Genomic DNA, 21428 nt, shown 5'->3' with positions numbered 1-21428 from the left:
CGGATAGACTTTCAGCAGTAAGAATCATGGTTATGGGTGTCGCGTGGGAATTGAGTTGTGGTATTCTTGTTACCCAATCATTCTCATAACTCTTCTTCATCTAGACACCAGACACAGAACATCCAAAAAAGACACAAACATTAACTGCCTTGAAACCCCAAATGCCCGAGTACCCGCCTCCCAAAGTATGTCATCATGAACGCCAGATATAAACATTGGAACCCTTTATCCTCGCTCGCTCGAGACCCCGTCTCGAGTCAAAACGCCAAGCTGCATCACGCTTAGTTGGCCTCGTCGGCCGGGCTCCCATCCCCGAGAACGGACACACCCCGCCAGACGCCGTGCCCGGGTGGGGGATCCGCGACGGCGTGGCGGGCTGGTGGTGCTCCGAGGCGTCATCCTCGGAGCCGGTGCCGTCGCCAATGATGCGCTTGCCGTGCAGGTAACCCTCGCGCTCAATCTCAATATCTGAATCGCCAGTCTCGAACTCGGCGCCGTCCTTGACGTGCCACTTGGCCATGAGATCGTTCTGGATCCAGATGACCTTGTTGAGGGCCTTGACGAGCGCTGTCTTGCGCTGAATATGCAGGCGGGGGTGTGAGAGGATGGCTTCGGTCATGATGTCCTGGATAAAGCCTAGGCAGATACCGAGATGGACGTATTCGATGTGGAGGGGGTGCTTGCGACCGAGTCCGACGTGCATCATGCTGTTCATGGTTAACCATCATGATCTCGTTGGTGCTGCTCAATTCCAAGAATTGAAGAGGGAATCAGCGACTTACCCAACTTTGTCCAGGTACTCCCAAAACTCCATCTTACTGGGATCCGAACACAGCTTGGTCAGGTACGCACGCAGAAACATCTTTCGGTGCAGAATCTGAGGGCTGTTCTCGTCGGGCACCTCATCGAGAGGACCCTCGAACGAGGTGCTGCGGGTGGTAAAGGCACGAGCGGTAATATCGTACTGGAGGAGCTTCTTGTAGACGATGTTGACTACGGCGGGGATAAGGGCCTTGACGTATTTGGCGCCAGTGATGAGGGCTTCAATGTCTCCTGTAGCAAATGTGTTAGTCTCCATTTCGGTCCATTCTCTTCAACTCCGCGGGTTTTCGGGATCAGGAGATGATTTCTGACAAAGGACGGGAACGTACGGCTGGAAAAGTCGAGGAATGAGTGAAGGTACATGACGCGGGCCTCTAGGTTGGTGTAGAGATCCTCGCGATCAATGTGCTTCATGGGTCGTGATGTGGCCGACATTTTGGCTGTGGTGTTGCGGTTTTTAGATGAAGAATGGGTTTGTGTGAAAGACGGATTTTCGAGATTCTCGCTCTTTTCAATCCTCCCAGATCGTGAGACGGGCAATTTCGAGCTTTGTGCTTATGATGGCTTTTAATGCGCTGCTTGCCAGAGGGTCGAGTTTCGCGGATGAGACGGGCGATGGTGGTGAAAAAGTCGGGAGAGGAGGAGAGGAGGGATTGCTCAGCTGATGAGGAGTAGAGCTCTCTAGTGACGCAGCTGGACTAAGAAGGATGCGATTTTCACAGGAAAAAACAAGTAACAACTAACAGGCAGATCAATCCAAGAGGTGCGAATCATCCAGCTCAGCGGCAAAGCAGTATTTATTCAATCCCATGGCCTCATCTCCCACCCCTCCACGCGCCGGCCCTTGCCCCTCGCCTTGTCCATGACCTTTTTTTTTCTCCGGGGTCATCATAGGCGCTCATGCTGAAGCAAATCTCTTGCTGTTCCCGAGTCTCGCCTTGCTCCGTCCGTCCTTGGCTGGTGCTGTTTGGCTCTGTCTGGGCTCCAGGCTGAGCCCATCACGCCAGGTCGCCAACATCAGGCGATGGTGACGGTGGGCTGATGAGTGGGGCCGTCCCAGGGGTCCGTGACTCCGTTGGGAGGTCGGTGCCCGGCGTAGCCAGCCCGGATGCACCCGAGGAAAGGAGGAATTGAGCCTGGAGGATGACAGAGAGGATTGAGTGTTGTTGAGTGAGGTTACTATAAGGTCATATTGTCAAAATGGCCAGAAAACAGAGGTTGAATCGTTTGAGGTGGAAAAGATAATCACGCTGCTGATTCGCTCGTCGTCATCATGCCGCCTGTCACAAATAGAAACCCTCCCAAAGAAACAACGGCGACTTGCGGGGGACGCGTCCGTTGATTGGCTACGAGACCCCGATCATGTTAGAAAGAAAAATTCCAACCCATGTGATTGGGTCGTGTTTCACTTCCGGGACGACCGTTGAAAGGCGGCGGCAAGCGGGAGAAGGAGAGCTAAGCGAATTCCCATGTTTCTAGACTGCGAGAGCATCCGAGATCTGCATGACAGCTTGGGCTTGAGGAGTGGTGTGTTTTGAGGAGTAACAGTGCACGCGACAGCTTATGCTTTGCAGTTGTGGCCATGAGATCTTTGTGCAGGGAGCTCATAGCGAGTTGCCAAGCTTCACCTCGAGCTCTCCAGCTAGGAGGGAACTTCCACTCCACCACAAGTTAGCTCTATGATAGCTATGTTAGCACAAAGCATGGACTTCTCGTCAAATCCCATGACTCCTCGTGTAATAGCAAGCCAGCCAAGCCGCCGTCTTCTAGAATGCCACAGCAACCAGCCGCTTCATTTAACTGTGCTGCGCCGGCAGTTCGGTCTTATCGGTCTCGTCCGTGTACACCTCAGCCGCAAGCAAGGACCAGATGATGCCAGATCCGCGAAGAACCCCCTCCCCCAAAATTCCCGATGGGACTCGGTCAGTCATCAGATGAACGCATGGGCTCCATAGTCGTGGGTTATTTCCCCGATTCTGGTTCCCCATGATGCGATGCCCCCATGTGGCATCATGGAACCTGGGGGTGTCTCTTGAGCTCCCAATCTGGTCTTTGAGGTTTACCACCTCGTACACAGATCTCATAAGATGATATTTTTTGTTGATTACAAGATGACTAGCTCACTACATGGGAAGTACAGCTCGACGTACCTACCTAAGGTCGTTAGAGTTGATCATCGACAGCACGACCAAATCCAGCACACGCATTTTCATGTGACATAAATGAGTGCGTCATGCAAGAAGCCACATCGAAGGGATACTCTGGATACGAGATAGATTAGATAGATTGATAATCGAGCATCACGCCCTCACGATGGAGATTTAGCGAGGATTGACTGGAATGTCGGCAATTTGGGCTGTTGCTCCAGGGTAAGCTTCTCGTCAAATCAAACCGACAGGGCCTCAAACTCGCTTAATAAGCACCTGATTTGAGAATCACGTGACCCAACACTTCTCCCAGCTCCTGGCCGCTCATCGGCCTCACCTCGCTTCAACACCCCTCAACACCCGTATTTCCTCCGACATTCTACCCTCGAACACCCCGACGATCCATCCAGGCCCGTCCTCAGGGTCCCGCTTACACCCAGCCCAGCTCCGCTCGCCGAGCCCGGTGCTCCGCAAGCCACCGTCGACGCCCGCCGTCGCAGGCCCGGCGCAGCGTGACGAATCGATCCGAACCGTCACTATGTCGGGCTCACCTCCTCCACCCTCACCCACGTCGCATGCCTCGGTCCACGCCTACGCCAGCAATGGCCTCGAAATGCTCCAGGCCGCCAGCGATGCCGCTCATGCTATAAACCACCAGATTAACAGCCCTCAGGCCCTCCAGCATGCTGCCGTGGCTGCCGCTGAGGCCGTTGGCCACCACCAACACCAGACGCTCGACGCGACATCTTCTCCAGATGGCCTCCAACCCCACCATGTCGTTACCGGAGCGATTCCCCATGCGACGGATATGGCGACTCACCTCGTCCCTGGTCCTGGCGGGGTCATGCGCGATCCGACTATTAACCCCAAATTAACCCGTCTCCGACGCGCCTGTGATATGTGTAGTATGCGCAAAGTCAAGTGTGACGACTCTAACGTCCCCTGCAGACCATGCCGAGAACTGGGTGTCGACTGTACCTTTAACCGTGAGACGAAGCGGCGAGGCCCCCCAAACAAGCATGCTGAGGCCGCAAAGGCTGCTAAGCGTGCGCGCGTGGACTCTCAAGCCGTGGCGACAGCTGCTGCTGTGTTTGGAGCCATGTCACCTTCACCTCAGACTGCGGCCAAGACGTTGATGAACATCTCGACTGAGGGTGTTCTGGACGCCGAATCTATCGCACCAATGCCTGTTCTCGAGCTCCTGGTTGATGACTTCTTCACATACATCCACCCCCTGGCGCCGTTTCCTCATGAGCCTACATTCCGCCAGTCCTTTGCCAATCGCGAAGATCGCACCAAACCCGAGTTCCTTGGTCTGCTGGCGAGCATGATCTGCGCCCTTGTGGCATCCTTCCCACGAAGCGCGAGAGAGCACCTCAAAGCACAGCACAGCACTCATCTCTTCCCTCGGGCAATCGTCATGGTTGAAAAATGCCGTGAGATTTCGTTGCTCACGCGAGGGAGCAAGTGGCCGCTCAAGCAGCCCAAGACGCTTGACGACGCTGCGACTAGCTATTTCCTGGGCCTGGCCTCGGGATATACCCATCAGTGGAACGCCTCGGGTCAATTCATGGCCGAAACCTTGACCCTTCTCCGCGAGCTCGGCTTCCATCGACCCAAGCACCCCGGGGATTTGCCTACTTTTGGTAACGACAACTGTTCACCGGACCCCCTGCCGTTTAACCACGTCAAAGACCAGATCGGGAAGCGCATTTTCTACTGCCTTCTTCTTGGCGTGCGGTAAGTGCTTATCTATGCAAAACCCTTGCAATTCTGTACTGACTATAGTCTAGTTCATTCTCACAACTCGGTGCTTCTTCTGCGGATATGGTGATTGCGCCCTCGACCCCTAGTCTTCCATATCCCGCGTACCCTGAAAATGTGGACGACATTTGTGTCCTCGCCAACGAAGTCATCCATCAGCAGGATGGCAGCGTTACCCTTTTGACGGGCTTCCGGTTCGCTATTGACATTTACACCACCATGAACGGCATCGTCAGTCTCGAGCTGGCTTATGGCATGAGCACTCTTCCTTGGGCCGATCAGCGCATCCTGCTCCGGGATGGCCTTCTGGCGGCCAAGAGTATCACAGATAACCTCCCCCCAGAGCTTCAGCTTGGAAATCACGGGGATGAGGCCACCAGCTTGGACGAAGCTGGGATGCATTACGTGCCCCCAGCCTGGCCAAACAGTCAGCCCGCGCACGACCTGCGCAACGTGATCAAGAATCAACCAGCGCGGCGTCGTCACCTCCAGTACGAGATTCAGAAGGGTAACATTTATGTCTCGCAACTGGCGACGCGGTCATATTTCGTCGAACTCTACTTTGACCTTCGTGATGTTCATCTGTCTGAGCAGCAACAGGATACCAACCCCATTGACGGCCAGTCGGAGGAGGAAAAGGCGGCACAGGATGCTGATGAGAAGGAAATCCACGATTTCATGTCGTCCGAGCGGGAGCTCATTGTCCAGGGCCTCCTTACGGTTCTAGGATCAATTTCCCAGCGCAACATGGAGCCAAACGGGGGCTCTCTCATCAACAAGATCCGCCAGGTAGCATCTACGCTCCTGAATGACGCACCGGAGCGCAAGGGGCCGTTTGCGATCAAGTCGGAGGAAGCGCTTTCACAACTGATCAACATTCTCGTCAAGCTGGAAAAGACGGGCGCCACCAACGGCACGGGTCTCGAGGCGACGGATCCGAACCAGATGACGTCGCAAGACGAAGAGGAGGAGCTACGTAACTGGGCTGACCTCCGCGACTACCAGCTGCGATTCGCGGCTCATGGTGGATTTGGCGGCAGCCTGTGAAGACGAGCTGAACATGAACCGGCACCCGACCTCTTGAGTTAGACTCATTGTGCCAATAATACTCGGGATCGGTCTTTGTCACGAGAGCGGTACTACTGTATGATAATAGGGAAATGGAGCGTGGGTGGTTATCTTTTTTTGCCCAGTTTTCAAGGGTTACAATCCTCGATAGGTACTGTGCAGTCCCAATGACTGCTGCATGTAAAAGTTTAGAAATTGCTATTTCGTCAGATTTGTCTCGCTTATATGGGGATGTGACTGTTTGCATGCTGCCGCTGTTGTCGGCCTTCCTTGATCTCTTTCAGTGTCCAGACAAATAGGATCCAATTGACGATGCTGAAGCAGTGGTTAGCAGTGAGCAAGGTGTCTCTCAAGGTTGACTCACAAGAGCATCGCAAGGAGTGCAGCCATTCCACCTTCTGTGTATCGAGTCCAATAATCGTAGGTCTCCATGTGATAGACGAGTAGGGCGAAGCAGACTGTCGCGCCGATGGCGAGGATGAGCTGGACTGCAGCATTGACGGGCGTGGGCACATGTGACATGTGATGGAGGGCGCGACGGGCCGAAATGATCATGGCGATGCTCCAGATAGCCGAGGCGATAGCCTGAGTTTATGTTAGTATGGCGTTCTGGCGGTGGAAAGCATGATAGGATAGCATACAATGGGCAGACTCAACCATAGCAGCCACGAGCACGGATGTCCCACGGCCGCATCGCTGGGGCACACCTGATACCGGAAGGACCACCAGATACTTAGGATGACGATGACGAATGGAATAATGAGCGAGAACTGGCGCGCCGTGGAAACGACGAACCTCGCGCAGGAGCGTCGACGGTCCTGACGAGTAGGGGTGACGACAACATGGGTTTGGTACGGCGGGTAGTACCCGTAGGGCGGAGGAGGAGCTGGCTGCGGGCCATCGCCGTAATTGTACATGTATGGACGAGGAGGAGCCATTTTCGAGGTATCGCGATAATGCTGTAGGAGGAGAAGGAGGGGATGTTGATGTTGATGTTGAGGTTTGGATTGGGCTGGGTCTTGTGATCTTTTGATGGCTGATGACGTCGCGGGGTTACGTATTAAGGTTGTGTGGACGCATTTTAAGCGGCGGGCGCTAAAAGTTAGGGGACTCTGGGGAGGACCATCAGGGGGGTTTGGACTTTGCGCCAAGAGTTTCAGAGGATTGGATATGACTGAGATCAAGATGACGGTCAATAGAAGAATGCACTGATCTAGTAAGGAATATGATTTCAATGCCCATTAGATTCAAGGGTTGATGCTGTTCCCCGTTGGGTGTATTTATCAGTGCTTCTCGTGGCTGAGTTTGACTTTGGCCGCCATCGTGACCCCCACCTTGATGATGCTCTGATCGTGCGACCGCCATATAAATTTCCCGATTCGGGGTCTGAGACAGCTTCAAGTTTGCTATTCTATCCACAATGGCACACTATTGTGGTCTCGATAAACCTCTGGTGCAAGTTCTCACGTCTCAAAGCGGGCCAACTGCAGAGAGAGAGTGGACTGGAATCTTGTCCACGCCAGGCTTTTATTACATTCCCAAACAATCTATACCCATGATATGATCACAATCTCTACTCGAAGTTAGGCGGCTTAAAATATGGTCCCTAACTATGCTATATCTAGACCGCAACAAAATGGGAGACTAATTAGTCCCTCGTCGCGGCGGAACCTCATCATCTGACGTATCAGCCTGATCTCCCGCCCTCCTCCTCCTTAGCACAATTTCGTCAAAGCTCTCTGGCTCCTCCACCTCCCCGAAGCAAGAGATCAATCGCTTCATATGGTAAGGAAGGCGCGTAAAGAGCTGGTACTTGGCAAAGTCGAACTTGGGGCTGTCGTACACCTTTTCTAGTTCCTCTAGTGGTAGCCGCTTTGTCTCCTCGACAAACAGCCAGACGAGGATGAACGCGACCACGTTCATGCCGGCAAAGAAGCCGAGAGTGCCCTCGATCTTGAACTCTCTGTTGATGCTGGGGATCAGGATTGTCAAAATGCCCGCAAAGAGCAGGTTGATGGATATGGCTACTGAAGCACCCTGAAGAGAATTTGTTAGCATTGCACGAAGTAACCACTCGTTACAGTATGGAGCTTTAACGTACGGCTTCTCGATTTGACAGAGGGAAACTAAGGCTGGTTAGCTTTTTGAATTCACACAATAGTTCAAGACACGAACCTTTCAGAGGCGAGAGTGAAGGGGATTGGACCTGGGTTTGTTAGAAGCACACTTATCAAAGCATGGACCTGGACCCACCAAGACCTGGAGAGTATGCAGCAGCAAACACTAAGACATGAATCAGTATGTATCCTACGCACAAGATTTCCTGGGCTTCTCACAGTAGATGAAGACGATGCCAGCAATAGACTCGGAAGCTTGGGCTCCTCGAGGTGTGACGGTTGTGCCATCGACTGCGTAGGCAATAGCCGAGGCCATTAAGCAGACACTCATCACTGGGAGGGTGGACAAGAGCCAGCGTCTTCGTCCGATTATATCGATAGACCTGGGAGGGTTAGACTTGTAAATCAAGTACTCTAGAGGGATACGAACCTCATTGCTAGCAAGGCGAAGAAGAAGTTGACACCACCGAAACCAAAACTGTATCCCATACTCTTTTCGACTCCGTAGTTGCTGAAAAGCTCGTCTATGAAGCTGGTTAGTATCAAGTGTTGATTTCTCTCGAACTGTACTTACTTGAGTAAAAGGCGAATACGTTGACTGTCAACACAGTTAGCGATATAGGTAGTCAAGAGCTTGTAGACCGGGGAACATACTGCCACAAAGCTGCTGGGCCAGAGCAACGGTACAGCTGCTCAACATGGCGTTTCTCAGATGCCGCTGATTGAACAGAGGCCTGAACTGTCTTCCAGAGAGCTTGAGGACCACACAGATGCGAGACATGTATGTCAAGCCCGAGTCGACATCCTCGTCCCTCTTCTCCCCCTTGACTTGACCGGCCTTGAGTGGATATTGCTTCGCTTCCTGCTTGGCAGCGCTAGTCTTGATCGACCACCAGATGAGGAAGAAGTCACGAGTGGCTTGGAGCTGATGTATCTGTTAGACAAGGGAGATTTCAAAGGCCGGCAAAGGAAATACAAACCTCATTCTTGCGGACTTTACGGAGAATCTCAAAGGCTCGTTCGAGGTTGTAGTTGGGCGTCCCCGGTCTCATGTAGAACCGTGGGCTCTCGTAGCAAAAGCACAAGGCGATGAGAAGTAGTATTGAAGGAACAAGAGGGGCGCCGAGGATTAGTTGAAAGGCGAGATAGCGTGATTGATAACCGGAGGAAGAGAATGGCGTCATGATTTCGATGCCGTTCTCGATTTCAGTGCGGTTCTCGCTGACAATGTGGTAGATGTGAGAGGGCACCGTGTCAAGGACATTTGTGGCGCTGGCAATCACCAAGTTGACGACAAAGCCGATCATTATGCCACACGCAACCCTGGATGTCGATATTAGTGATTACGATATAGAAAGGGGGGACTTTTCTTACCATAGCTGCCATGCTAGGATGGTAGAGCCTCTCCAGTAGCCCACGGCCGTCTCGGAGGCGAGGATAGGGGCACTGACAGCCTTGATTCCCATGGCTGTAGGGGATGTGTTAGCCTAGACTCAAGAGGTGCATATCCACTGCCGGATCCTAGATATGACTCACCTATTCCGCCGACTATCCTTGCACCAAGGACCTGCTGCCACGTGGAAGCAAAGGCCGAGCCCAGAGAACTGGCAATGATGAGAAGGGCAGAGATACCGAGGGCCCCGCGACGACCAAAGCAATAGTTGACAGGTAGAGAGAGCGGTGCGCCCGGGAAGGCCGCCGTGAGGAAGGGGATGGCATTCATACCGCCCAGCTGCCACTTTGCAATGCTGGTGGCCCCGAGTCCAGTCATGTTGAGGCCCAGTGGGGTAGTATCGGCCGGATCGGTCCCATTGTATGTCCCGTTCTGTGGGATGAAATCGTCCAGGTAGGTGTCCTTGTATGTGCCGTTGTTAATACCATTGATGGCATTTTGGACAAAGCCAAAGGTAACGTTAGACTCTGACGCAGTAAGGTTGATCAGACGGGGCTGGGTGATGCCAACTGTCTCGGCAAATAGACTCCCTGCGTTGATGGACGACTGGACATGACCTTGGAGGAATGCGGCGAGAGAGACGGTCCAGATGATGATGAGCATCCCCCTGCCGGAAAAGAGCCGTTCTCGCTCTGCAACGAGAGCCTTTTTGTCGTCGAGGCTGAGGTCTACCCTGAGAGCTAGGCCGGGACCGTCAGGGGCGCTGGTGCCGTCGGTGGCATCCTTTGAGAAGCAGTAGTACTCATATCGGTGTTTGGCGACTTCTGCAGCATCAAGGAGTTGTTGGAAGGGGACCTTGGACTGTTCTTGGGACAGCTGTCTGCAGGCTTCTCGAAGAGTGCTGTCCTCGACATTGGCTTTGAAAAGAGTCAGTACAAAGACGATGATTTGAGGATGAGAACTTTTGGCTTACTGAGTGGATTTCCTAGCTCCTCTCGATCTTCGATCTGCTCTCCGATCCATCCATTGATCAGGCCTCGAGGCTGAGCGCGACCGTCGGCTTCGGCTGGTTGGCGAGCCATGGCTAGTATGAGGCTGTTGATTCAAGCTCCAAAGATGCAACTGGTTTAGAGAGTGAATATCTAGGCCTCAACAAGATCGGAGTAAAAGTTGGAGAAATATGCCTTTGCTGATCTTGTACAACCTCGTTCCAAGGCAGACAAATAACAAGACATTCAAAAACCTCATGATCCCATCACAAATGGAATCAGCCCGCAGCGGGAGAATAGGCAACGACATATGCGGCATCGAGTCAGCATGCATGTAACACAAAGCGCTAACACGAACAGTCACTGCAGGGCATATTCGCCCGGTTGTGGTGCAGTTTGTGTATGTATCCTGCAGGCTGTGAGTCGAAGGCTCCCATTCGACGACGTTGGGATGATTTTCAATTAAAGGTCATATTAGCTGCAGATCAGTGGTTTCACTTTAGGTCATGAAAAACGGCTGAGCCACAATTTGAGCAAAATATCGAGAGACAACCAACACGGGAGACGATTTGAAACCATGGCGTGTTGGACCGACTCAGCCACGAGCGGCAGGGGGAGGGGGATGAAGGACTTTCCAGCTCTACAGGGATCCTTGACTGCCAAGAACGTCACTTGTCGCACCCAACGCTCAGCGGTTGGCTCGCTCAGTACAAGGCAGTAGTCCTTCGCCTTGCAGGGCTTATGAGGCAGTGCAGTATGCTTACTTGGTATATGTCACTACGCAAATCCGGGGGTGGGGAGATCCCCAGACTCACCCTGCTCCGCATTTGTTCCGCCTTGACTTGCGTTGAGCATCATCCTTCGAAGCCATACAGACCGCGAGAAGGACAAGAGCAAAGCCTGAGGGGGCGTGAGACCCTCACTCAAGCATGGCTGAACCAGCTTCGGCGGTCATTGCTCTCATCGTGACGGGCCTCAAGACTTGGAGTGTCTTTGACGCCCTGATCAAGGCCGTCAGCAACTCCCCAGCTGACGCCCAGCACTGGGCCGTGGTGAGCGATCTGCTGAAGAATTCATGCTCGCTCATGAAGGAGAGGTTGGAGAGATGGCGAGTAACCACCTTAACGCCTACACAAGAGAAGTATCTTGCATCCATTAGTGCACACCTCGAGCACTTCCAGGAGGACCTCTCTGGTCTAGGGATACCCGATGCAGATGCCTTCTATGGAGGAAACCCGGGCTTTAAGGATAAGGCAATGAAGGCGTTTCGATTGAAGCTGGATCAAGATGACCACCTAATCAAGCGAGTCGACCGAAGTATCCAGATCTTTCAGATTAGTGCTTCGGTCCTGGGTCAGTAAGTAAACACTTGCCCGTATCTTTGATTGCTTCTGACACCTCGAGGTAGATTAGAGTCAGGTCCCGTCGAGAGAGTCAGGGAAGTCCTCAACGAACTTGGGACGGCCTTTCCACGATTATCGACCGACGATCAGAAGCTGCAGACATGGAGGCAGACCACCCAGGCCTTGCTGACGGACACGGCGACGCAGTACTTCCGCGAGAACCCGAATCCATCGAACGCACAAACTGAAAACCTCCTGCTGCCTCCATCGGGACGCAGAAAGGGTAGCGTCAGAGAGCTCCAGTACAGGTTTGAGGCAGCACAGAACTGGGCTACTCGCTTCTTCGAGGCCGACATGCCCATTCTTGCCCTGCCGTTCCAACGGCAAGCGATCGAGCTCGGAAAGGAGTTGAGGGAACAGCAGCCTGGCTATGCTTTGGACATGGCAGAACGGGTCAATCTGGCAGAGAAGTACGTCGCCATCGCTATTTCATGCCAGAAGCATGATCAAACCGCCGTCTCAAGTGCCATCGAGAGGCTCGATATGCTGGGTTCCACGGTTCTAGCCGAATCACGCCCTCACACGGCTCCTAAGCTGTGCGACGAGCAGCGTAGAATCGCCGAGATGTTTGCCGATCTCAACGAAACTGATAAGGCCATCACCTTCTTTCGACACGCTCTCGATGATTACGTACGGCTGGGGAAGGACCAGTATCATCGGCAGATTTGCGAGACCTACAACCTGACTGTAGGGCAATACCAGAGGAGCAGAAGACACATTGACGTGGACGCGTTTCGAGCCGAGATGCGTGATGAGCTCGGGGACGACTTTGTGCCGAGACGGGACGGCCTCGCTCGAGCTGTTGCTTGGTGCACTTCAAGGGGATTTGATGTTACTGGAGAGGATGAGCTCACCTTTGCTCAACTCACAGACGGAGATGGAAACACGCCACTTCATGTGGCTGCCCGAGACCGGGAGATGGACATGTCGGTCTTAGTAGAGCTCATGACTCTGGAGAGATTCTACGAGATGGAGGATGGGAATGGTGACACACCTCTTCTTGTCGCCGTTAGCAGCTCAAACATCGAGGTTTTGAAGGAGCTTCTAACAAGGCCGTACCTGGTCCTTGTTAGAGACGCAAACCAACAAACGCCAATCCATAGGTGTCGAGACAAGGAGACGCTTCGGATAGTGCTCCAAGCGATCGAGGCAACTAGGGGTCTGTCGAGTCGTCCTAGTTTGGAGAATATCGGCATTGACACCAAGGACGGCTACGGGCAGACGGCTCTGCACCTATTTTGCTATCAGCTTCAGGCCGGCCTTGTCAAGATTCTGGTTGAGAGGGGGGCTGACGTGAACGCCTTCTGCTCAGGGGATAGGACACCGCTGATGCTTGCACTCCGGCAAGGGCAGAGCGAGGCGGAACTACATCGAATCATAAGAGTTCTGGTTTGCAGGGGCGCGAACACAATAGGCACGGACAGGTACGGTCAGAATGACGTGCAAAAGGCCCTTTTGAGAAAGGGGTATGACCAGAGGAAGATCCTCAAGCTGAGGGCTGGGGATTCCGGGTCAAGTACGATGAGTGCAAAGAGTTTTGGACGGGTGCCGACAAAGTCTTCAGGGAAGAGGGGGCATTGGCCGGCGTGGTTATGTCTGTCGAATATGAGGCGTGGTTAGAGACCTGCTGCTTGGAGTTGGTATGAGATTGATGAAGGTGAACCCCGTTTCGGACTCGTGATGAGAGAGTCGCTGAGCGATGTCGAAGATGATATGAGATTTAATGTATATGATAAGACGTACATAGAGTCAATGCCAGAAGACCTGTTACTGGTGCTTTGAGGCGTGGAGTGTACTGCCAGGACGAGCCACTGTGATGCTTTCAATCACCCGGTCTGTGCTTTGATGGTACTGTCAATGTTGCATTGAGGGCTGCAGTGTCTCACCTGCGGTATACACAATAGCATGCCTTTGACGGGTTGGGGGTTGATATTCGTGGAGGTTGATGGCCTTACCCGTCTTTTGAAAAGTGTCAAGCTTCAAATTGAAAGATATTCAGAGTCTGATCAGAGGAGAAACAGCACAGAGAGACGAAAGACCTGCCTTCCTAATATGGCCGTCAAAATACTGCTGCCTAAACAGGGGATGTGTTAATAGGACCGAGAGAGAGAGAGAGAGGGCATAAACCGTCTTGACCGCCAACACACGGGCTGACAGGTGAGCTAATGCAAGCATGCCGATGCTAGGCTCAATGATCTGCGTATAACACATATTGAATTTACAATCAGAGAGAGATGTGTGCCTTGGGGTGGTAAGCGAGGTGCCCGAGGATTCATGCCCAGACCGAAGGAATGGCGTAGCGGAGATGCCGAACGGGGGAGTATGAAACAGTGAAACCACATGTACCCTTAGATGCGAATTTAACAAGGACTGCTAATACTTCCTGCAACAATGGCTGGTTGTGAATCTTATGAAAAGCATGCGGTGAGAGCTTGTAGTTTGAAACTCGAGTCCACCTCTGAACGAGTAGTCAGGCAATGGCTCCCTGAGTGACGTGAGGTTGCAGGAGCTAAGCCACAAATTTGGGATTTAGCACTGGAACAAAACAGAGGCTTAGCTTTCCTAATTAAGCCTTGTGGTTGGCATTGGGCTGAGCCTAGCTCTCTACCGCACACGGAGACGGAACCTGCTTCGGTGATTGGACAAATGCTCGATACGTCATTGGTAGGACAGTCACAATCTGTGATGCCTTAAAAAGCTGTATATGTCCAATGCGTGTGCGTGTTCTTGAAGAAGATGTATGTACAGTGTGTGCATCGAGAAACCCCCTTCCCTCAAAACACCCTCGCTTCTAAGACTCCAACCGGACAGAACGTTAGATAACCCCCTAAACAACCAGCTTGAAACTGGCGTCGTCGACATAGTAATCGGCCTCAGTGCACTGGCCAATGACTGCCACTCCTGGTCCTGCATTCAACCAGATCTGACTCCACTGACAAGTCGTCTTGAGCTGCAACCAGCCACCAACGCCAGGAACGGCTGTGGCCTGGAAGGAACCAGGCATGAAGCCATCCCCGATGGAGCAAGCGATGTAGAAGTTTTGGCACCTCATACTAGGGGACAATTTGACCCAGGCGGAGAATTCGTACTGCGTGTCGGCTACAACCTTGGAGGCCGGCACGGGTTGGACGACGCCGGTGTTGTAGTCGTACTGGCCCCGGGGGTGAGGGGGGATGACCAGGTTAGGTGGGCAGACTGGCCGCCTGAATGGGACTCATCAGTGGCGATGGCGAGGGTTCCCCAACTCTGGTACTGCTGCCAGGGGCTCAGGGAGTCCTTGTCCTCGAAGCCTCTGTTGATGAGGAGCTCCGGTGGACCTTCGGGGACGGAAGATGTGGTGGACGAAGCCTCGGCGGTCGAGGTTGTCGAGGTGAATAGCGTGCTGGAGGTGATGGTGGAGGAGTCGCTCGAGATGCTCTCGGACGCGCTGCTGGTGGTCGAGACGACGGTGGAGGAGTCGGTGGTGCTCAAAGACGCCGACTCGGTGGATGAGGAGGCGGTCTCGGTAGTGCTCAGGGAAACAGTCTCGGTACTCGAAGACGCCGTCTCAGTGCTGCTCCAGGTGGTAGACTCGGAACCAGTAGACGAGACAGTGCTGGAGGCAGCAGTCGAAGCAGAAGTGGTGACGGACTCAACAGAGACGGAAGACGATGTCACTCGCGGCCTGCACACTGACGCAGCGGCCTGATGGGCAAGAGCCAAAAGCTGAAGAAGGGGGATCACGGTCCTCATATTGGCGATGATGTAGTAACGAACGACTGGAAATGAGTGACAGGTAAAGAGAGACAGTCACTGGAGACCAAAATCCAGGAGAGGAAGTTTGGGATACAGGCTGTTTAAAAAAGGACAGCCACCATCGGGAGGTGGCTTTGCCAATCGATCCCAAATGAAGGTTCCCGTTTAGAAGCGTCCAAAGAAGCCTGGCTCGCTGAGACTATCGACTGTGGCGCTAGATAGCGCAGTTGCTCGTGACATGGAGGACGGATTGCGACGCCTTTTCGAGATTTGATATCGTAGATGGGATGCTGGTTGAGTGCCATCTTGGTTTCCTTATCTTGGCTTATTTGTCTCCAACAATTGTGAGAGCCTGCTGATGCTGAACAACTCTTTAGCGGTAATAGAGAATATCACCCATGCCCTCAGCTCAGTAACAATGCTCAGGCACTTGAATCCTTTCTGTGGGCCTATTACGCTAGTTAACAACACCATCCTTGTTGGCTTTCAGGGCCGTCTTAACTACAGACATCATTGGCCGATTCAGAGCGGGCCGCGCCAGCCCAGAGGTTGCTTTTGTGTCCAAATTTGTCCCTCTTCTTCGAGGGTTGACCACTCAGAAGATTGTGCCTGATCAACGGAAAAGCGTACCGAGAGAGAAGCATGTGACGCAGGTGAGTGTACTGTATTATGAACATCACAGTTCTAGCGGAGGGATGTGCACTTGGACTGAAAGGTGTAATAGAGAATATTTATTATCAAACAAAAGTTCAAAGTATGTGCGTTCCTTCATTAACTTCGTGCTCGCTTTCAACCCGCTCATAACGCCAATATCATCCAAAAACTAGGGTATCAGCTTACTGCACTGCTGGGGGAGAAGTAGGCAATGAGACTGGAGTTGGAGGATAATAATACTGTTGGCTGTACTGGGGCTGATGGGCGGGCTGTCCGTTCTGGTATTGATTGCCTGGCTTGTACTGCTCTTGAGGTTGACCTGGAACTGTGTAGTGCGCGCTGAGTTGATACTGAGGGGCATTGGTGCTGGCCCCAGGGGGAGGAGCCTGATATTGCACTGCTTGATATGATGCAGGTGTTTGCTGGGGTGGTGCAGGTGTATGGGCAGTTGGATACGCAGAATGGGTATACGCTTGTTGATGAGATGCTGGTTGGTAGTGTTGAGGATTGTAGGTAGGGTGTGGCGCGAGAGGCTGCTGTGGCGTGCTGATCATCGAAGCCCTCCTGTCAGGGTGCTCTTGAGGAGACGGTGGCACCTGGGTTTGTTGATATGTTCCAGTGTGCTGGTACGTGGCTTGCGGATAGTACTGGGGTTGGGAACTAGGGCCAGTTGGTTGCTGGTACTCGACTGACGGTGTCTGAAGTGTAGGTACCGCTTGCGGTGTCGTCTGAGGAGGCACCGAGACTGGTGGCACTTGGACCGTAGACACGGGCTGTGGTGTTGGTGGCGGAGGAACCGAGACTGAAGGTACTTGAGCAGATGCCGGTTGAGGAGTTGGCTGAGGGTGAAGAGAGATGGGAGGAGGGTATCCCGCTACAGCTGGTTGAGGCGTTTGCGCTGGGAGATATGTGTAAGTCTGGGGCTGTTCCTGAGCGGGAGTCGGCAAAGGAGCACTGGAGTACTGCTGGGGTGGCGGAGGCTGATATGATGAACCCGTTGCTGCAGGTGTTTGAGCCGGAAGAGCGCCCTTAATGCCCGACATGTCGTACACTTGAGTTGAAGGGGTAGGGTTGTTGGGTGGGTTCGCCGTCGTCTGGGGGAAGTAACCTGGTTGCTCGTGTGGTTGCGGCTGGGCGACAGCGGGGGACTGGATATTTTGCACAACCTGGGGAGGATATCCAACAGCCGGGGTCTGCGGTGGTGAGAGGACCTGGGCGCTGAATGAAGGTGCAGAAGAATGACCGGGCGGTGGGACCTGTTGTGGAGAGGTAACTTGCTGAACTTGCTGCTGAGGGATGGTTTGATGCTGGGCGGGAACTTGCTGAGGAGAGAAGATCTGTTGCTGAGGCGCCTGTTGACCAGGAACTTGCTGCTGGTAGGAGACAGAATGCTGATAGGGCTGTTGGCCGGGTTGCTGCTGATAGGGAGCCTGTTGTTGAGTACCCTGCTGTGGAGGATAGCCATAGTATTGCGGTGCAGGCTGCTGGCCAGTGGCATCCGGCGTCATGTACTGTTGACCCTGAGGTGCTGGGGTATAAGCGATAGGTGCCTTGAAGTCCTGAGGATAACCATTCGCATTCAACGCATAAGAGGGAGGAGCCGGTGTCTGCCCGTCGGCAGGAGTGTATGGCGGAGGAGGAGGAATGGGAGGTGCTTGAGAGGAGCTACCAGCAGCGGCATAAGGGTACCCCTGTTGGTTGTAGGGCTGGATCGAATATCCAGCTTCGGCGGCCTTGGCATCTTGGACGGCTTGGAAGACACCGGCTTTCTTGAATGCCTTGAGGGCATCCTTCTTCTTGAGACGATCCGTGTGCTTGTGTTCAATGGCCATTCCCGCGCCGTCGAGGGCGGCATGTGTCGCGAGCTTGATGGCGGTTTCGTTGGCTACAATCGACTGAATCCCATGCTCTGCTCCAGCAGTAGCAACAGCGTCGGCGCCCATGGACCCAACTCCCAGTGTGACAACGCCGATAGTGCCACTGACAGCCATGCTGCCAAGAACATCGCGTTTGCGGGTGTGATGAGTCGAATTGAGCCTGTTGAGGTGCCGCTCGATGATCTCGCGCTTCTTGCGGGCGTTGTGGATGGCTGGTGCGGCCATGGCCACGCCGATGGTCGACACTCCGAGGGTCAGAGGGATGGCCATGCCTGAGACGGCCGTAGAGGTTGCGGCGCCGGAGATGAGGCGGGTGTAATGCTCCCACTCGCGCTGGAGCTCCTCGAGGGTGAGTCCCCTGCACTTCTCATCGTAGGCCTTGAAGTCGAAAGGCATCTTGGCGAGTTGTGCTGGTAGAGCAGCACTAACAACAGTGATGATATCGACAAGGTAAGACGGACAGAAAACGCGGGGGACAGCATTCCCTTTACATAACTTGTCTTTATCAGCGGTCGAGACCGGATAACTCGGCGGGACGAGGCACATGTCGTTTATTTCTGGCTACGGCTGAACTCCAAAGACGCTGGAATGAGTCTAGACTGAAGAAACTAGTCCACTCTCCCATGCAAGGACAAGCCACGCGAGGCACAAAGGATCCATTCCTCCACTAACGGCAAGGCAGATACGCGAGCTGAGTTTCAGAAAATTAAATAAACGAGCGCCATCTCCGCTTATGTGCTCCCAAGTGCCGTGCTTAACGCCTGAGGGCGCCGCCAGGGCTTGACAGGCACCCACCAAGCATCATCCCGGGAGGTTGTCACTGGTGCGGCTTCTAGGCATCGCCAAGCACTTCGGTAAGGTATTAAAGTTGGAATTCAGCCTTGGCGGATCCTTCTATTTGCTGTCGGTGCCTAACAAGCATGTCACTCGTTTAACGTCGACTCAACCGCCCGCTTCTCTGGGGAACCAATATCACGCACCATTATTGAACATTGTCAGCAGGCTCTGGACGGGTCATCCCTGCTCCGTCGCATTTGGCGCGCCATAATAGCTTGAGAGGGTGACATCCCGACGAGTTCGCAAATGCTTAATAGGACCCCTCAGCAGGCTCGGCATGGTCAATTACAAAGAGCTAGTTATGCGGAAAGAATATCGAAAACCGTCAATTGCGTTCAGGCATTGTTTGTAATATCACAACATCTGGGCATGAGTCCAACTGCGCATTATTCGCTTGACTCTCCTGTAACATTTCCTAATCCCTCGCCTCAGCCAACTTCTTTACGTCCTCAACTATCCTCCGCCATTCTCGCATAGCCTTTCAATTTTTGACCCGGTGCTTTGAGGATCTCGACATTGTGATCAAAGGCTACAGGCGACTGCTGATCGCCCTCTTCCTCCGGCCTTCCGGCAGAGACTCCGGCTTCTTAGCATCCGACTTTTCGCGCGGATCGTCCCAGGTCGTTGTGCTTGTATTATGGTCCACGAAATAGATGCGGCCTGATTTCTCCTCTAACCTGAGCTCCCAACCTGCGGGAAGTGGTCCCATCTTGAGCGTCTTGGCGACGAGCCTGGCTTCCGTGCTGCGAGGATCGATCCAGGTTGTTTTACCCTCATTGTGGTCTACAAAGTATACCCTGTTACGGTCGGGGGCTATCTTGACTTCCCAGCCTGGAGGGAAGGGTGTTGACATCTTCACTTGCCGGGGGAGACGCTGTGTCGAGTTAGCATGGTTATACATGGGCTGACCAGGACTAATCTCACTTTTCCTTTCCTGTCATGACACGCCGGACAGGGTTCTTCTCTCTCGTTCGAGGTCCAGACATGGCCACAGGGAGAACAATGAAGTAGGCACATATCATCCCGGCTCAGCCCATTCAGCGACATTGGCAGCGCTTCAAGAGCGAGAATCTGCTGGTGCTTTCCCAGGTGTTGATAGAATTCCTTGACGTTTTGAGATTCCTCGGCGGGTGGTTCCCATTCGTTACATAGAGGACATGAAGAAGCTTCAAAAGGCTTGGGTGGTACTTGACTCGCTTTCAAGGCCTCGGTAAGATCCTCCTCAGCCGCGTTGTGCGTGGTCTCGAGATGCTCTTTAATTTTGGACATAGTTTCGAATGTTGGCTTCTGAGCATCCTTGCAACAACTGCAGATCCATTGCTGCAAGTGTGCAGTCATCTCGTGAGTGAGCCATTCCTTTTGAGTGGTGAAGAGACCAGAAGTGCAGTCTTTGAAGATGCACACATATGGCTGAAGGTCAGCTAAGACGTGCTTTCTACCTATCTGTCAGTGCCAAGAGGTACGATCTGTTTCTGTGGTCAAACACTTGCCTCCATTCAGGTTGGGTGTCCAGAACTTGGGTTGTTCTGCAGTATGGGCACTCGATGGGTTCTCCATATTCCAGCTTCTTCCCGTTGAACGTTAAGTCATCCAGGTCCGGAATATCCTGGCTCGTAGCTTCGTCAGACGAACTGATGAACGAAGTCGCGGGCGTAGAGACTGAAGCTTGGTCTGCCATGTCGTCAGGGACACGATCCTCGGCCGTTGTAGGTTGAGAGTTTTTGGCCTGTCTATACCGGATGATCATGCGTCGTTTAGTAATGGCGTTTCCTAGACGCTGCGCCAACCAAGCTTCATCCTTAACCTTTGGGAACTTGTCCTTCACGTGAGAGATGTCTGGAGAGCTTTCGCGCGGCTCAAAGCTGTCTGGATTAGGAGCCTGTTCCTTGTCTTGGTCCGAGGAACGCGAGGGGTTGGAGATGGAGGAGACCATCTTGAAATTTACAAGTGCGACCTGGTTGTAGAATGAGGCCAGTTCCTGATACAGTGATTGTCTGATATGCGAGCTTGCTGCTTATATGTGCCTAGATCAGGTGAGCACATGGCCAAAGCAGAAGCGCCAGGTCGCATAATGATGCCTGATTGGGACTTTGAAGTTACCGAGTGGCGCAGCTGGCAGGAGGTCTTCATCCGCGACCCCCCTTCATCGATTTCGTCCCGGTAAGCGATAACTAGATGAAAACTTATTGCCATGTATTAAAATTCAGATGAAACAAATATTCTAGAGTAAAATCTCCAGCTACTGTGAAGTAAATGATATAATTATCGGCCGAATCCATCGTCGAAAGACTTGATGATTAGAACGCCTCACGGGGCGGGCACCAATAGCGGCGATTCAGCCCAAGCAGGTCAGACGAATAGGGTTGAAATCACCAGACGAACCTTTCTAGGCGTAATATGTCTCCATTTTCAACCAAATACATCAGTTATTAGACCTCTAGACGGCTGAAGTTCTTCACACGACTCTGGGGCAGAAGGCAAGTCCTTGCAACTAGCCTACCTAGGGTACTGAAGGCCAGGACAAAAACAACTCGGTATGTTTGACGGCATTATATAGAATTGAATGATACAGACTCATGTTGTTATAGGTAGTCAAAGATGCATAAGTAAAGAAAATAAAGA

General features: G+C 53.0%; 8 protein-coding genes across 8 annotated transcripts; 2 read left to right on the top strand and 6 right to left on the bottom strand.

The window, feature by feature from the left end:
* Positions 1-225: 225 nt before the first annotated feature.
* MRS44_002370 (uncharacterized protein) lies at positions 226-1257 on the bottom strand (the record flags this gene model as incomplete). Its single annotated transcript, XM_046281625.2, has 4 exons — positions 226-270; positions 329-707; positions 783-1053; positions 1152-1257. 4 exons carry the CDS (start codon positions 1255-1257, stop codon positions 226-228), a joined length of 801 nt encoding a protein of 266 aa, XP_046126943.2.
* A 1268-nt stretch (positions 1258-2525) lies between these two features.
* Positions 2526-5780, top strand: MRS44_002369 (uncharacterized protein; the record flags this gene model as incomplete). Its single annotated transcript, XM_046284846.2, has 3 exons — positions 2526-2744; positions 3283-4709; positions 4763-5780. 3 exons carry the CDS (start codon positions 2526-2528, stop codon positions 5778-5780), a joined length of 2664 nt encoding a protein of 887 aa, XP_046126942.2.
* A 242-nt stretch (positions 5781-6022) lies between these two features.
* Positions 6023-6739, bottom strand: MRS44_002368 (uncharacterized protein; the record flags this gene model as incomplete). The annotated part of the gene is made up of 3 exons (XM_046284845.2): positions 6023-6116; positions 6166-6386; positions 6443-6739. The coding sequence occupies 3 exons, from the start codon at positions 6737-6739 to the stop codon at positions 6023-6025; spliced, it is 612 nt and encodes a 203-aa protein (XP_046126941.1).
* Positions 6740-7445: 706 nt separating this feature from the next.
* MRS44_002367 (uncharacterized protein) lies at positions 7446-10393 on the bottom strand (the record flags this gene model as incomplete). The annotated part of the gene is made up of 12 exons (XM_046277488.2): positions 7446-7838; positions 7903-7927; positions 7977-8007; positions 8055-8084; positions 8138-8301; positions 8349-8442; positions 8493-8516; positions 8573-8843; positions 8899-9241; positions 9293-9386; positions 9455-10228; positions 10285-10393. The coding sequence occupies 12 exons, from the start codon at positions 10391-10393 to the stop codon at positions 7446-7448; spliced, it is 2352 nt and encodes a 783-aa protein (XP_046126940.2).
* An 836-nt stretch (positions 10394-11229) lies between these two features.
* MRS44_002366 (uncharacterized protein) lies at positions 11230-13520 on the top strand (the record flags this gene model as incomplete). Its single annotated transcript, XM_065622797.1, has 3 exons — positions 11230-11657; positions 11709-13169; positions 13451-13520. 3 exons carry the CDS (start codon positions 11230-11232, stop codon positions 13518-13520), a joined length of 1959 nt encoding a protein of 652 aa, XP_065478869.1.
* Positions 13521-14530: 1010 nt separating this feature from the next.
* On the bottom strand, positions 14531-15435 carry MRS44_002365 (uncharacterized protein; the record flags this gene model as incomplete). Its single annotated transcript, XM_065622796.1, has 2 exons — positions 14531-14906; positions 14957-15435. 2 exons carry the CDS (start codon positions 15433-15435, stop codon positions 14531-14533), a joined length of 855 nt encoding a protein of 284 aa, XP_065478868.1.
* An 839-nt stretch (positions 15436-16274) lies between these two features.
* On the bottom strand, positions 16275-18515 carry MRS44_002364 (uncharacterized protein; the record flags this gene model as incomplete). The annotated part of the gene is made up of 1 exon (XM_046284326.2): positions 16275-18515. The coding sequence occupies one exon, from the start codon at positions 18513-18515 to the stop codon at positions 16275-16277; it is 2241 nt and encodes a 746-aa protein (XP_046126937.2).
* Positions 18516-19335: 820 nt separating this feature from the next.
* On the bottom strand, positions 19336-20739 carry MRS44_002363 (uncharacterized protein; the record flags this gene model as incomplete). Its single annotated transcript, XM_065622795.1, has 3 exons — positions 19336-19680; positions 19731-20241; positions 20291-20739. 3 exons carry the CDS (start codon positions 20737-20739, stop codon positions 19336-19338), a joined length of 1305 nt encoding a protein of 434 aa, XP_065478867.1.
* Between the last annotated feature and the right edge of the window lie 689 nt (positions 20740-21428).

This window comes from Fusarium solani (assembly GCF_023522795.1).
Source record: "Fusarium solani strain SB1 chromosome Unknown bctg00000001, whole genome shotgun sequence".
Lineage (NCBI taxonomy): Eukaryota > Fungi > Ascomycota > Sordariomycetes > Hypocreales > Nectriaceae > Fusarium > Fusarium solani.
The sequence above is the reverse complement of the archived record's forward strand: the minus strand, read 5'-3'. Positions and strand labels throughout refer to the sequence as shown.